The sequence below is a fragment of the Natator depressus genome, chromosome 11 (assembly GCF_965152275.1).
Source record: "Natator depressus isolate rNatDep1 chromosome 11, rNatDep2.hap1, whole genome shotgun sequence".
NCBI lineage: Eukaryota > Metazoa > Chordata > Testudines > Cheloniidae > Natator > Natator depressus.
This window is the reverse complement of record NC_134244.1, coordinates 26,591,175-26,604,355: the sequence shown is the minus strand read 5'-3', so window position 1 is coordinate 26,604,355 and position 13,181 is coordinate 26,591,175. Positions and strand designations below refer to the sequence as shown.

The following is a 13,181-nucleotide window of genomic DNA, read 5'->3' as shown; positions in this document are numbered from 1 at the left end:
ATACCAACAGAACATTGTAGATGCTACTAGCATACAAATATATAATAATGAAAGGAGCTGAGCATTGGTATAAATTGTATAATCTCTGCTGATCTGCTAACTAGTACATTTTGAAACTCTGCAGGGGATAAGTCCACGTGTGACTGCTGAGCACATTATTCCTTGTAGGTAAATATTTCACTGTTGATAGTGAATCCTATTCTTTCTTGATATGCCCTCTGACATTGCAAACGTCCAAAGAACTGTTTTGTGTTTTCATTGGAAATTGCTGCTAAATCCTTGACCAATGCCCTTATTCTTTCTCCCAAGCAAGCAGCAACCTACTGAACAGTCCTGTAAAATTGGTTTATAAATTGTTAATGAACTCCAAAGTCAAGCTATTATCACACTTCTACTCCACAGAGAGAATACTATCAATGCAAACGCTCTTCCTGATGCTTTAAGCGTTTAGCATAAATTACACTCTCCAATGGGATCTATTTTCATTTTTGCTCTCTGAGCATTTGTTATATCCTTCCTCGGTAAAGTTTGTTTAGTCTTTTTTTCGTTTGCCACAGCATCACCTTCTGCTGCCAGAAGACCCTCAGATCAGCCTTTCCCACCGCTAAAGTGGTCAGTGATCTGTAATGACCTTTATTATAACTTTCTACAACAGACTTATGCAAGCTTCTTTCCCATTTCTGACAAGTTCACTAACTGCCCTTCAGTCCAGTAGGGATAATGAATGCAGAGAGAAGCACAGAGACACACATAGCATTTGGAAACCATGCCAACAGCAACCTTGAACTGCTAGAGTCCTATTATTGTTGGAAACTATACCAGAAAAGAAGGGGAACCTCCCCCTACCCTCTATTAAAACCCATTTATAGGAAACATATATAAAACGCTTGGTATTTTTCATAAGATCACTCTCTGGAGGGGATTTCTGGAAACTCTGCATTATATAACAGTGATTCCCTGTTGACTCTCACCACTCTCTTTCTTCAGGGATTTCACGTTTAAGCAGACTCACTGTATTGCAAACAGGACATTTATTTGTTTGGGTTTGATAGTGAGCTTTGGGTAGTCTTAGCATTTCTCTCTCCAGACCCTAAATAGTTATTACAGACTGGAGACAACATGTTTAAATGGGTAAGAGAGACTGATAAAAAACTGTTCCATTAACTGTCTTTATTTTTTTTTCTATCTCAGATTACTTTCAGCTACATAGACTAGGTAGTTAATTTTTTTAAGAGGCCTATACATTTCTATGGGACATCTAAGGAATACCATTGCTGATAAGAACCCTCATAAATGTCTGGGGGATTTTGTTTATATTTCATGTCCATATGAGAGTAGTGCTTTCTCAAAGCAATTTCAGGATGCTATCAAGATAGTCTACAGAGTTACTGGCTGCCTGGTCACACCACAGCCTTAACAAAAATCTATTGAAAAATCTTGTATTTCCAGTTTACAACAAAATGTTTCTTTTATGGTACAAAAATGAATCTAGGAAAATCAGCTAAAATTACTTCTGTAAATTGAAACCTTAATGAGAAAGCACAGAATATACAGTATCTTCTGAGCAAACAGATGTAAACTGTGTGCATCAGCTTCACAGGAAGTTTAAGTCTGAATTAGTTCTTTAGGTGTCTGACGTTTTTGCAATTGAATCAGAGCTCATAAGGATATAAATCGGAAGTAACTACATGAAAGCAACAGAAAGGTATACTGGTGTTAAACCAGTGAGAGAGAAGAATTAGGCCCTCTGTTTAGAAAATTACAATTTATCAAGAAAGCAGGAAATAGCTACATAACAATTACAAATTAGACTCATTTTAGGCTTGGCAGAATTCAATTTTCTTTATAATTTCAATTGATAAGATCAATGTTTATTTTTAAGCATTTTTTTTCCATTTTTACCAATTTAAATTTTCACAGTTGTGGGAAATTGAAGGGGGTTCAGGTATTGAAGGATCTGACAACAATTACTTGATGACAGTAGATGTTGAGATTCAAAAAGTTAAAACTTTATAAAACACTAAAACACAACTTGTCACCATTGCATGTCAAAATATACCAAGTAAATATCCTTAAAACAAACTCTAATAAGTTCTCAAGCAGCATTTTTCTTACCGTGGCATTTCTAAATTTCTGTTATCATCGATGGAAATATTTTTTCATTGGTTTGTGTGTGTGCAGAGAAATTGATGTTTACTGACATTTACTATTAAAAATCTAATCCTTCCAAGCCTATTTTATACTACCTCATATTCACTTTTTTATTATATGCTGAATTTTAATTAATGTCAACAGCAGTAAGAACACAAGCTACTCACTGCTTAATATGGGATTTCTTGTTGGAAACCTGGCATGGTTGCAGTTCCTCCTAAACCTACAAGTAACAAAAATTACCTGGGAGGAATAACTGACAGGCTACATCCTTCAACTATTTTCATGAGAAAGAAGATTACTGACCTCAACGGAATATACTCATACACTGGAACACTTACGTCCCAATCCTGCTGGTATTCTGCGCATGGAACTACCATGGACTTCTCTTAGCGAGTGCCAGAGGATAAATATATAGGATCCAACCCAGCACCCACTGAAATCAAGGAAAAGTTTCACATGAGGTTTAGTGGGAAATGGATCAGACTCATGGGCACTTCTTTTTGTGGGAGCAATGAATGTAGTTCTTGACTTCAAAGGTTCTTCCTTTGCTAATGGGACTTAAAAGAAGCTAATGAAGGACAAAAGAAAGTTTGCAATTATTTTCTAAGAGGAGGAGGAAGAGAGGTAGAAAACCTAGTGGAAGAGCTAGAATTATCAAAACAATTTAAAATACATACAGATTATCAGACAAATAGGTCAACCTTTATATTTAAAACCTCATTTATTTGCACTATGTACAAAATTTACAACATTTAAAAATCAGATATTTAAAAAGAAGATATGTTGTTCAGAGCCTAAAAATAAATATGTAGAATCTCAACATTTGTGTGCTATTAAAATATCATACTACATCCACAGATTGGCTGATGCACTAAGAGTTTGGGGCAAAGAGGAGAATTATGCACAGAGTCTCCGTAAACATTGTTTTCAGAGAATTTAATTTTTTTAAAACTATTATAACTATTATCTCCCACACTGTACATTCCCAGTAACATTGACTTATTTGTTGACCAACCCCCCTGTATCTGTATATAACAGAACTGGTAGCAACTTCATTTGACAGTTCCAATTTCTCCTTTTAAGGGCAAGACAGATCCTTGCACACCTGCAATGCACTGATGGGGATGAGGTTAGAGGAGATGGAGCTGCAAAGTAGAAGTAGCCTGAATCATTCTATCTCTGCAATGATGAAACCATCAGAATAGCTTGGGTTGGTGCTGGAGAACATGATTAGAGTGGCTGTACCTGTTGCTTTGGAAAGGTGAGTATGTGCCTTGACACAGCCTTGTACCTTCAATGGCTGGAGAGCACTACTGGGTTCACAAGCCATGTCTCAGTCTAGCACTCCCTTGATATGAGGTCTGCATAGGGACTGAGCTATATATGCCACTGGGGAGAGGCTCCCAGGGTCTGCTTGCCTATGAGTGCATCTGCACAGACACACCCAGAATTTGGCCATGTCATTTAACTGTACAAATGGTAGGTACAAAACCATTTTTAAATGCTTTACTACTAATAAAACATAATCCCTCCCTAGTAAAAAAGATAGACACTATCGCAGCATAGTCAAGATGGTTCTACTCATCTAGCTCATCAAAATGTTGGTTACATTTGGTGAAGCTTCAGCAGTAACCTAAAAATATCACCCAGTTAATCAAGCATCGAAAACGTAATGTCTACAGGAAAAGTATTAAATATAGAGATACAGCTTACATGTAGGGAGACTACTCTTGCAATCTCAGTGGCTGACCTATGCAGCCCTAATGCCAATGGGAGTTGAGGATGCAGAGCAGCTCACAGGATTGGGCTTTAATAACCTAAGAAAGTCTACTCAAGAGGGGGCCAAACTTTGTGCACTGCAGGCCACACCATTAACTCACCAGGAGCCCAAATGACATAAAAATAGCAGATTGCAACCACCCTTGTAATTAATACCAGGGATTGTTGAGATGGTCACTCAAATTAGAGATCCACATATTTTACTGCAATACCATAAAAATGATGCATGAAAATGGGCCAACTTTCACTCAGTTTTATTTGTAAGTAAAATTAATTATTTTTTTTAAAAAGGGGGTAAAGCTCAATTTTCACACTGAAATGTGTAAAAACATCTGAATTTTCACACAAGTGAAAGTTCTCCAACTCCTCAAAAATATGTGGGGCATGGGGAGGAAGGGTTCAGATGAATTGTGAGGTTTTGCAATTTTCCCATAAAAAAAAATCTTTCACACAATCCTAAATAGTATAGATGTGTAGCCCAAAAGAAGCCATTGATCATTACAACTAAGGGCTGGTCTACACTATGGGGGCTGGGGGGAGAATCAATCTAAGTTATGTAACTTCAGCTATATGAATAACGTAGCTGAAGTCGACGTACTTAGATCTACTTACCACGGTGTCATCACTGTGCACTTTTTGTTGAGGTGGAGTGCACGCTAGAGCGATCGGCGGTTGATTTATCACGTCTATACTAGACGCAATAAATCGACCCCCGCTGGATCAATCGCTGCCCGTCGATCTGAACGGTAGCGTAGACAAGCCTTAAGACAAGAGCATTGCTTACTGGGCTCAGTAGTGTCTACAGATTATTGGTATTTTGAAGAAACTCTACCGGATTAGTGTTTGTGGACAATTTTTATGCCCTTTAGAAAGTACCTTCTTATCAAAGATTTTTTACAGAGCACTTGGATTCCAGCAATATTTCCTCCCTCTTTATAATACATTTCACTACATAAGCCTCGGAGCATAAACCTGTATTGTAATTTGATTGAGTGCAAGTTATCAGTTGATTCTTGCTAACCAAAAATAGCTCAAAAACACTTACATGTAAAATTACATGGTTGTACAATCTATCAAAATTCCACCCAGTTTTTTCTTTCGTTTTAAGTTAAACCAGTGAGGGAAACTTTAATTTACTACTGACCTTGTAAAGCAAGTTAATCTTTTTTCAACACTGGAGCAAAATATTATAAATTATCATAGTATATATTACAGTTTTACCCAATCTTAAAACAACTATCCTATTAGGGTAAATTGTTCTTAAGAATGTTTTTTTTAAAAACAATACATTAGATTCTAATTATACCATACAAAAATAAATATTGTATAAATGATTTACAAGTGACATACATAACAGTTGGTGCCAAAAATATAGCTAAGACTATTAAAAGTTTCACCCTATATACCAGGAGTAAACATTAGAAATAAATGACGTTTTACTAGCCTTTCTTTGTCAGAGTACAATCATGCACTACAATGTGTTTCCTGCCATGTGGCTAAACAGTTTTATACATTTTGATATATACTTTTAAATGTAAAACCTCAGGCATAGTCCTGCAGTTGTTTGGGATGTATAATTCTCACTGAAGTCAACAGGAATTTGGAGAGTGGGAACATTGCTGGATCAGTCCTTAATTTAGTAGTAATTTAGTTCTAAATTCTGTCTCCAACGGTATTTAAAAATATTGTCATAAAAGTTGAATTTAGGTAAGCTATATCTTATTCTCACTCTTAGTGTCCATACCCCAATGACATCACTGGGACTGGCATGCATGGACTCAGGCCAGAATATGTCTATGTGGTTGTTCCAAAACACAGTGAGTTCAAATGGGACTTCTTACATGCTTAAAGGTAAGCATGTGCTTAAGCGCTTTGCTAAATTAGAGTCAGGGTTAAGCACCTTGAAGGACTGGGCACCTACCTGTAAAAAGAAATAAAACTGTGAAGCACTATGAGCTGTGCTGCCTTGTCATGCACCATCATATTCCACAGGAGGCTTTCAAATAGCTTTTAATATACATCTTCCCCTCTTAGACTAAAGCTGGCTGGTTGTATTTGAGCCCATGCTTCGATCAATAAAGCTTAAAAAACTAAGGTCTTTAAAATATCTCAGGCTTGACTTACAAAATGTGGTGTGATGTCATTCTTTATAGAATAGATGAGTTTTTACAACAGGTAACACCACCATGCTCAGCACCACATCCAAACATTTTAAAAGTCGGATGTGAAGGTTTCTTTTTCCCCTCTGGGTTCTCATGAAGAAAAAAAACATTTTCACTGTTGATGGACTGCTTTAGAGAAGGCATTTGTGAACAGCTGAAGCCTGTTCACAATCTCCCATTGGACCCAGTTCTCCTCTAATACTACTTTTATACTGGTGTAACTCCATTGACCTCAATGGAGTTACTCCTGATTTACATCACTGTAAGTGAAAGAAGCAGCAGATCCAATGGAAGTTTGTAGTGTGCAAAAAAATGACAGGGCAGGCGTCGAGAGCTGAAAGGTTAGATTAGCTACTGTGAGGTTTCCAAACAAATCAGGAAGGTGCCAAAGATTGATATGAGAATCAAATTATTCTGTTGGAATCAGTAAATAAATACTTCTTCATGAGAGAGCTTCAAATAAGCTGCATAATATATCCTTAACAAATATTACCACTTCACAGAGAGAAGACAAATTTCAAGAATATTCTATGTACCAGTGTATATGGGCGACCCACTAGCTTTGAAAATATTTCAAATGTGTTTCTACTCAAAATATTAAGTGAAAACAATTGGATTATTCTCCCCTTCAGGAGAATACACTTCAGGAACATTTAGGTGCAGTACTAACCAAAATTAACAAAAAAAAAAAATCAAGAAGAAATTAAAATTTTGGGAATGTTGTTGAAATACTAAGATTTTGAACATATATTAAGATAAGGTCATATATTGATACTCAGGTTTTCATCCAGTTAAGCTTTTCCAACTATACAAATGGCACCATATGACATCGCTATGAAGTAAATACCAACAGGAGACATGACGTTATTATAGATATATGTTGGGAAAGTCTTTTTGTCTGATTTATAGGGGATGTCGTTGCAAATATTGCATCAGTTGCATTTCTGGGTAATGGCAAGTTACAGATATTTCCTTCACAGCAGGAAGTGCAGATCTGAAAGAAATAAAACTGTTCAGTAACCAGAGTTATTCCACTTTTGAAGATACCTCAGACTAATGAGTGGATTTATCATGATGTTTGCAAACCATCACATCGGTCATTCTGCTTGTATGTTATATCCCTGCCCCCAACTCTTTGTCTGTCTTTCCATTTACATTGTAAGCTCTTAGGTGTGGAGACGGTCTCTTATTCCATGATTGTACAGTGACTGGCACAATGGTGTCCCAATCTCTGCGGGGGTTTCTAGGGACTACTGCAATACAAATAACAACAGTCACCCCTCCTTATTCTGGAGAGGCCTGGAGACACTGAATTTGTCTAGGATAGTATTAAGGTGTTAAGAATACCAATTTGGGGTCTGGCACGCGGTCAGGTGGTCATGAGAGTTGTCTAGGACAGATGCGTGGCCTGGACAAGTGATGTCTGCTATAGGGAGGGCTGTAGCATTCAGTTTAAAACAAATATACTTTTTTTCAGAGTAAGCCATTTAAAAAATAATACCGATTTTGGCTGTATGCTTACAGCACAGTCGATGCGATATGTAGCATAACTTTCAGAAATTAATCATGAATTTATCTAGGCCTTTCTAGGTGCCCATCACCTGATATCTAGGCTAATATAATACTGGAGAATTAAATACACAAAGATACATGTTCTACGTATACAGCCTATTGGGAATAAATACTATTCAAAGGCCTGAATTCTCAGTTTCATTAAGGCCCCTTTACACCATTCTGGCAGCGTAAAGAAGACTTATAAGGTGTGTAAAGTAAATTCAGCTTCAATGGGACTGCTCCCAATCCCATGTATAAAGTTTATCTTGTGTTTTTGTCTTGGAGGATCACCACCATAATCTGTCTTGGAGCTTAATTACCCGGGCAACTCTCTTTAGTTATTAAGAGTTCAAGGGCAGAGACAATTAGAAGTTTGGTTCCACAACAGTTAGTGATAAAAGATTTTAAATGTTACCAACCGGTCACATTTGAGAGCAACATTCAGAAATATTAACTAAATACATTGGACACCACGCATCTTAACTGGCCTGAATGCTGGAAGTGTAGATGGGAAGGGGCGCATTTTAAGGTATATCACTCAGTTGTGTCCTAGAATTACTGAATGCTAGCATAGGATAATAGATAGAAATGAGTATATGGGATTTTTAACTACCCTGCAAGGCCCGCATGACGAGTGTCTCCTAGTGGAAACACCACAACATTTCAGGGGGTGTTGATTCCTGTCCAGTATCCCCTGTTAAAAAAATGAGCATAAAGTTGGTGCCAGTGACTGACACATACCCAGATACAGCAGGCGTTACTGAAAGTGAACATTTCAGGGAAGATTGTGCTTTGGTCCCATATGACTATGCATGGACATGTAAGACCAGTCAGGAACTTGGCTCAGGGGACAGAGGAGTTGCATGCCACCAAGAACAAGTGAGTCAGGTGTGGGGGATGTGAGGGAGTGGCTTCCCCCCCCCACTTTCAGGCATCATCCACTGATCTGGCCAGGCACCAGGTAAAAGTAAGTTGCACCCTTTTCAAGGCTACAGTAAGTTACTTCTCCTTGCAGAGGAAGCGAATAATTCCTTCCTGGGTCTACTGCATGATGTATCAATATTTAATGTCATTTGGGAAAACTTATCCAGTCAACATTAACATTCTCATTTCCTCCTCTCTTTGGGGGCTGGAGGAGTGGTTTTTTGGTCACCAGACCATGTCAGCATAGTTCCTGCAGAAACAGTAGTGACAAGGGCCAAAAGAGAGGCGGGGGAAGGAACAAGTGAAGAGGAACATGGCCTTCACACAGATGGCACAGGCCCCTGCGAACAGTGGGGGAGCCACTGGTTTACCCCTGCTTCTTTTGTCCCTCACCATAAAGTGATAATCATAGAATCATAGAATATCAGGGTTGGAAGGGACCTCAGGAGGTCATCTAGTCCAACCCCCTGCTCAAAGCAGGACCAACCCCAACTAAATCATCCCAGCCAGGGCTTTGTCAAGCTGGGTCTTAAAAACCTCTAAGGATAGAGATTCCACCACCTCCCTAGTGAACCCATTCCAGTGCTTCACCACCCTCCTAGTGAAAAAGTTTTTCCTAATATCCAACCTAGACCTCCCCCACTGCAACTTGAGACCATTGCTCCTTGTTCGGTCATCTGCCACCACTGAGAACAGCCTAACTCCATCCTCTTTGGAACCCCCCTTCAGGTAGTTGAAGGCTGCTTTCAAATCCCCCCTCATTCTTCTCTTCTGAAGACTAAACATCCCCCGTTCCCTCAGCCTCTCCTCATAAGTCATGTGTTCCAGTCCCCTAATCATTTTTGTTGCCCTCCGCTAGACTTTCCAATTTTTCCATATCCTTCTTGTAGTGTGGGGCCCAAAACTGGACACAGTACTCCAGATGAGGCCTCACCAATGTCGAATAGAGGGGAACGATCACGTCCCTCGATCTGCTGGCAATGCCTCTACTTATACATCCCAAAATGCCATTGGCCTTCTTGGCAACAAGGGCACACTGTTGACTCAAATGTGTAGGAGAACTTCACAGATCTTCATGTGGCCAGGCAGGAGGGAATGCTATGGCCCTAAATTGCTAGAATACCACAGGGAACAGAGCTTGGTTGGTTACTCATAGGAATATCTGACTGGAACCTACTTTTGAAATGTGTCAGGAGTTTGAAATCTTGACTTATTTTTCAATAAAACAGCCTTTTAAAATAACCCATTCCTGATAAAATTAGAAGATCCAGCTCATGTATGGAATAAATAAGTCACTGCATGATTACTGACTGGCCAGTGCCCTTTCTTACTATGCCCTACATTGGTGAGGGTTAAAACACACTTCACAGGACAATGTCCCCACTCATTAAAACTAACTGGGCTGAGAAAATCAGGAAGTATAATAGTATAAGCAAAATTTTCTTTTTTTTTAAATTCATTAGAACGGTTCACTTTCCTGCAGTACCAGTGGGTCTTTAACATACCATCAAAAATGTCTAGCCATGTCCTTGTCTTTCGTCTTGTAGACCCAACATTTTAATTCCTCAAGGAGAGTGGGATGATGTTACTCTTTCCTGTGTTTATGTTTTCACACCTTTCAATCTGTATATATACATACTGGCCCAAAACCTTCCTCAGTTATTACCAATTTTTACTCAAAGTTTCCTTTGCCTGAGAAAAGGGAGTTTTGTCACTGCGTAAAACCTAAGTAAGGACTTCAGGATTTGCTCCTGTATTTGTAAGGGGAATGTTTATAGATTTTGCCTAGCTCTGCAGAGTTCATGCAAATTATATGCTCCCATTATTTAACACGGACCAAATTCACTTAAATCACTAACATCAGTGGGAGCAGGAGTTAGCCCATAATCCTCTTTACCTAATGCTTAAAAGGATCACTTCCCTTTTTTCTATGAAACAAAGCAACATGAATATAGCAAAGGACTGATCAAAAATAGAGACATTACAATTTTGGTGATATTGTTCCACCTGTTGTATGTGTCAGACTTCTGGCTAAGAGCAGAAGATTTCTGCACAGTTTTTACCAAAGCAGATAGTTTTTGCTCCTAACCTTGTGGCCTTCATGTTTTGAATCTATGCATCCAGTAGACAAACAGTCCTCCAGTGGCACACAGCGCTTAGTGACAGATATACTTTCTCCACCAGCTTCCAATATGTGTTGAGTGTAGCAGTATCTTGTCCCTAGAAAGAGAGAGAGAAAAGCATGTTTGGGTTTGGACAAATTCTATTTATAATTCATACTTCACAGAGCAGTTGTGATCACATTCTGGAAATATGGATGCAATCAGTAAGTAAAGAAAGTCATGGCAAAGACAAAAAATGGAAGAAATATACCAAATTCTCCTATCCTAGATCAAACTGTAAATATATACACACTAGTGCTGTAAGCTCTTATACAGCTCCTCAGATCTCAAACATCTCTGAAACTTTTAAAGTTTTGATCCATATCATAGAGTCATAGAAGATTAGGGTTGGAAGAGAGGTCATCTAGTCATATCTAGATATGGATCCAAATATCATGGGTGAACTAAAGAGACCTCCAGACTCTGAGCATTTCAATATGGATCCAGGTCTAAAAATCAATAGCTCAGGACCATCCCTAGTTTATAGCACTGCTAGCTAAAAAAAAAAAAAGTATTAAATTCACACCAATTGCAGGAATTCGCCATTCACGTTTTGTCCCTAAAGCTGACCTTTCATGCCCCTTAATTAATGATTAGTGATTAATGCACTTCCCTACCATACAGGGCACTTAAGAGGATTAACTAGCTCTATGTTTCCCAAACTGTAATGAGGTCAATGACATCCTCCACTATTCCCACTAGGGGCGAGGGTGTTAAACACCTTCACATCTCAATTTATACATCTTCTACGCCTTCCCTTCCCCCTGGCCAGTCCTTTGCACCCTTCTCCCACCCCCACAGGAAGCTGTGCCCCACCCTTTTGGAAATGCTGAACTAGCTAATGTTTTTTAAATGCTCTGAAAATGTAAACCATTGTGTGAGTGATTTAAAAAATCATAATTGTCTTCATCTACAAAGGGAACAGAAAGCCACTGGGCTCTGATTTCCTATTTCTGTAAGATGATAGCAAAATAATATAAACATAGGAAACGTTTTTTCTCATTTTTATGTCCTGCTTGGTAGGTAGTGATGAACATCCTGCCTGCTTTCATGGGGGGAAAAAAATGTGTAATTAAATTAAAGTGGATGTTCTTGTGCAGCTGTTATCTTTAACTGGAAGAGAGTCTCTCAAACTTTTCCCTTTTTAGGTATTCATCAACTACAAAGAGAAGGATTATTGAACGAATGTGTTATTAGTTAACACGGGCAATAAAAACACCAGATGTTTGTCATAAGTTTGGCCAGCTCTGAACTTGAGTGGTGATACCCATGACAAACAAACTTGAGCATTTCAGATCTCTGACGATGATCTAACAGACTGTCTTTACTTAAATCTACAGTCACTACAAATGCAAGACTTAATATATATTCTGCTAAGAGGTCAGAGCCTAATTTTATAAGATGTTGAGCGCTCTCTACTCCCACTGAAGGTGATTGGACTTGAAAGCACTCAGGCCCAGATCCTCAAAGATATTTAGGCACCTAAATCTTATTGAAATCAATGGGAATTAGGTGCCATTTAATACCTCAGCACCTCACAGGATTGGGCCTCTAGAGTAAAATCCATTCCCAATAAAGCAACAGAACAAGGCCTATGCATGTACCACTTTAGTCTCACATAAACCTTATCTGTTGCACAGAGCCTGTGCTGCCCCTCTGCACAGGGATGAAGTTCACCCTTTATACATATCAGCTGAAACCCATTTACAATTCCATGTTTCTAGAAGACACCACAATATAATGCACCCACTGGCTCTCTTTAATAGGGGTTTCATTGTGATTCACAGACTTACTTTGGGCGGAAAAAGTTTGATAAGGGGCAATATTTTACATAGTTTTTTTGAAAATATTCTAGGTCATAATCAGTGAGATATGTGCATTTGTATGTCATATGAGACCTACCCTTCCTCTCTTTCATAAATACTTCTTAGGTCATGAACATCTCCTGCAAGGTGAGGATCACCCTGAAATCCTGTGGAAGTCAGTTGGAATTCAGGGGCTCTGCAGCTTGGAGAATCAGCTCCTTAGTGAGCAACAAACTGTGTTTAAGCATTACTGAGGGTCAGATCATCCAAGGCACCTAACACCTATTAAAATCAATGGCAGTCAGGTACCTACGTACCTTTGAGGATCTGGACCAGAGTGCCTGGGTGACAACTGAGAACACCTGGCACTTCTCAAGACATGCTCAGTACCTTGCAAGATTGAGCTCTTACAGAGAAGCATTGCAATGCTTGCATTTACCAGCTTCCATCTACATGCACCAGTGAAGATGCTCTTATCATCCCATATAAAAGTCTTTTTTCCCTGGATTCAAAATACATGCATACAAAAACACTCTCAAGGGACTGAAAGTAATGTTCTTTGTGCTTTCTAGCCTTTTGTTATATATTGCCTGTTTTCCCAGTGTAGGGTAAGTGCAGTGATCACAGCTGATAAGATGAAG

The 13,181-nt window shown here is 38.8% G+C and overlaps 1 protein-coding gene across 3 annotated transcripts in view; it reads right to left on the bottom strand.

Moving 5' to 3' along the window:
* Window positions 1-2,873: 2,873 nt before the first annotated feature.
* Window positions 2,874-13,181, bottom strand: part of LYPD6 (LY6/PLAUR domain containing 6) — a 68,804-nt gene continuing 58,496 nt past the window's right edge. For all 3 annotated transcript variants that reach the window (XM_074966817.1, XM_074966815.1, XM_074966814.1), the window contains exons 4-5: window positions 10,663-10,793; window positions 2,874-7,089 (exon numbers count right to left, since the gene is read on the bottom strand). In XM_074966817.1, the coding sequence (XP_074822918.1) occupies window positions 6,928-7,089; window positions 10,663-10,793 (293 nt within the window). In that variant the 3' untranslated portion in view covers window positions 2,874-6,927. The remainder of the gene's footprint in view (window positions 7,090-10,662; window positions 10,794-13,181) is intronic.